Here is a 3,168-nt window from a genome sequence, read left to right on the forward strand (position 1 = left end):
TTTTCTCTTTTTTTTTTTTTTTATATATATACCTATATAGTTATTATTTTTTATTTCAGGTTTAGTTATTTTAGTGCATCAAGTAAAACTAAATAAAATCAAGAAATATTTCTACCAACACTTTAGATTATAGAACACATATTTTCCCCTGAATAAACTCCTAATTTGCTGCTTATTTGTAGTAAGTAGTTGTTGTTGTAGTTATGTTTAGGTATTGGGTCGAGTTTAGGAAATTAGAATATGGTCATGTATTAATATGTGCTTTATAACTACTAATAAACAGCCACTATGCTATACATATGCATGCTAATGAGCAGCTAGTTAATAGTGAATAGCGTTCCCTAATGTAAACCTTTAACATATTTCCATGGAAACTAGCTGGATTAAAATAAGTATGTTTTTTTTATATATATATATTTATTTGATTTCAAGTAACAAAAAACATGTTTTAGTTAACTCTAATAACCCTGTCTCAGACTCAGATCCATGTCTAAACTGGCAGCTTTTGTGCATTTCAAACCATATGCATGTGCTGTCTCTTTCCGTTTATATCCCTCGTTGTGTCTTTGATTTCAGGCATCCGCATTTGCACAGCATGGTGATCCGCAGCTATCTGTTGATACAGCAGTACACAGAGGCCCTGATGGCCCTCACAGCAGCCCCGTCGCTGCGGGATCACGTGACCCCTCAGACCCTCGCCATGGTGGAGGATCTGCTGAGCGTGCCGGGCCGCAGCAGGCACGGGTGCGGACACATGCTGCTGGTGCGTGTGCCCTCGCTGCAGCTGGCGCGGCTGGCACAGGAGCGGCTGGAGGAGGCCCGGGATAAGCTGGGTCTACAGTACCGCTTCGCTGTGCTGCTGGGAAGCCCTGCTGCTGAGATCAGCCTGCCGGTTCACTTCTGTGCGCGTCTGCGGGTACGAACCAGATCCCCTCATGAATATGGGCTACTTAAAATCACCAGAATAAGGCTGGAATAACCCATCTGTGCATTTCAGGCTTGGAGGGGCTGTAAGAATGAAGAATGGGTCCCACATACATATGAAGATCTGGAAGGACTTCCGTGCATCGTCATCCTCACAGGAAAAGATCCTCTAGGAGAGACCTTCCCAAGGTACTCCATGTGATGTTGTTCTTTATATATAGCCATTGAGAACCTTTTTTCTCAGAAAATGGTCAAAATAACAAATGTTTTCATTTGTTGTGATTGAAAATCAGGGTTATTCCACCAAATATTGATTTCTTAACTCTTCTGAAGTTAAAACATTGGTATTGTTTTGTCTAAAAATGAATATGAACATGGCATCTTTTTTTTTTTACCAATTGTTATTTTATGCAAAAAATGTTCTAAAGGACATTTTTATTTAAAATTTTGAAGAAATGTCATTAGTAGTTTACAGAATAAAACAAAAATTATGTTTAACTGAAACACAACTATAACTATAAGCCGTTATTTATTAATAATTTATTAAATTCAAATAAGTTTTTCCAGCTATATATATATATATATATATATATATATATATATAAATTTATAACAAAAATAAATTACATTTTAATTTGTATTCAAATAGAAAACATTTACTTTAAATTGTTATAATATTTCAAAATATTACTATTTTTACTGTATTTTTTATCAAATAAATGCAGCCTTGGTGAGCAATTTCAACAGTGGAGTATACATATATATATATATTTCTGGTCAAATTATTTATATTTTAATTTAAATTATTTCATTTTTATTTATTCATTAAATGTGTGTAAAATAAATTAAAACAAATATTTGTTAACTACAAATATGAATATGTTATCATTTTCTGTTAATGTGAAAGTATTATTTATTTTTAGATTTAATAATATTAATAATAATGTATTGCCTTTAGTGACAAACCTCTACTTGAAATCAAACCTGAAGTTAAACATGAAATCTTCAGGCTTACACTATATTTCAATATAAGACATAAGTTAATTATCTGACTATATAATGGCCTTGATAAATAAAAATGCTGCACAGTGACTTCTAGTCTTTTGGTTTCCTCTTTATTTTGTTAAAAAGAGCACCACCTAGTGGTTACTACAGTTGTTACAGCTACAGTTCTAAAATCTTCCCCATGTACATATATAGTTTGAACTGTCCAGTAGCATTATTTCAATACAGTTCATGTTCGTCTTTTTGAAAGACTATGCACCATCCAAAAGATCAAATAAAATCTGTTGGACAAACGAAAATTGACAGTATTTTTTAATTTCTGAAGGGACAGATGAAGACTGAGTGTGTTTGCATGTGATTTTATGCAGGTCGCTGAAGTACTGTGACTTGCGGCTGATCGACTCCAGCTACCTGACGCGTACGGCACTGGAACAGGAAGTGGGTTTGGCCTGCTCGTACGTGACACGCAGAGTAATACCCGAGATGAAAACGCCAGCGGGCAGAGAAGAGAGACCGACAGATGACGAGAGGATCTCGGGAGAAACAGCAGACCACGACGAGCTCCAGATAGAGCTGGAGAGACCACCCAGCAATGCCAGCGCTGCCACCAGGACCTCTGGTGAGTAGGGCTGTCAAAAAAAAAATTAATTTCGAACATTCGTAGAATTTAAAATAAAAATCCACATTCGAATGCAAAAACGTTGCATTCGAATTTTAGGTGTGCGTTAAGGAGGCAGCCTTATCAGTGGCGCACGAGATGCGATGACGATGTAAGTGTCGTTGCATTATAATGTTTTTGTTAACCTATCCAGTTGAAGCCACTAGATGCGGCACTGCTGCGTTGTTCATTACAAATATTGCAGGAAAAGAGAACATCAACGTAGAGAAGATCTTGTTTACATCAAAAACCAAGCCGTTCACACATAACGCAAATTTTGCGCATTTTCTAGAGACATCTATCACCGTTGCACTCGCATCTCGCACAAAGGAGCAGCATGTTTAGAAAGCCATGTAAATTAATGCAAGTTTAACTTTGAAAAAAACATATATTGAGACTTTATGGCGGGGTTTTTTCCCATCCCCCCTGCATCTCATGTTTTTAAATGAAAAAGTACTCTTTGTGATTAAACATAAATGTTATTTTCTGTAGGCCAGGCCTATATGTTACGATGAAATTAGGTGATGCATGAATTGATATGAATGACATTTTTATTTAACAACTACAATCACAGTATATTG

At 35.9% G+C, this 3,168-nt stretch overlaps 1 protein-coding gene across 1 annotated transcript in view; it reads left to right on the plus strand.

Annotated features, from left to right (window-relative positions):
* Positions 1-3,168, plus strand: part of LOC107661895 (GREB1-like protein) — a 32,760-nt gene that overhangs the window by 19,666 nt on the left and 9,926 nt on the right. The window contains exons 18-20 of the mRNA XM_016451684.1: positions 577-916; positions 998-1,113; positions 2,298-2,548. Of these exons, the coding sequence (XP_016307170.1) occupies positions 577-916; positions 998-1,113; positions 2,298-2,548 (707 nt within the window). The remainder of the gene's footprint in view (positions 1-576; positions 917-997; positions 1,114-2,297; positions 2,549-3,168) is intronic.

Source organism: Sinocyclocheilus anshuiensis, unplaced genomic scaffold (genome assembly GCF_001515605.1).
Source record: "Sinocyclocheilus anshuiensis isolate Anshui unplaced genomic scaffold, SAMN03320099.WGS_v1.1 scaffold723, whole genome shotgun sequence".
Taxonomy (NCBI): Eukaryota; Metazoa; Chordata; class Actinopteri; order Cypriniformes; family Cyprinidae; genus Sinocyclocheilus; species Sinocyclocheilus anshuiensis.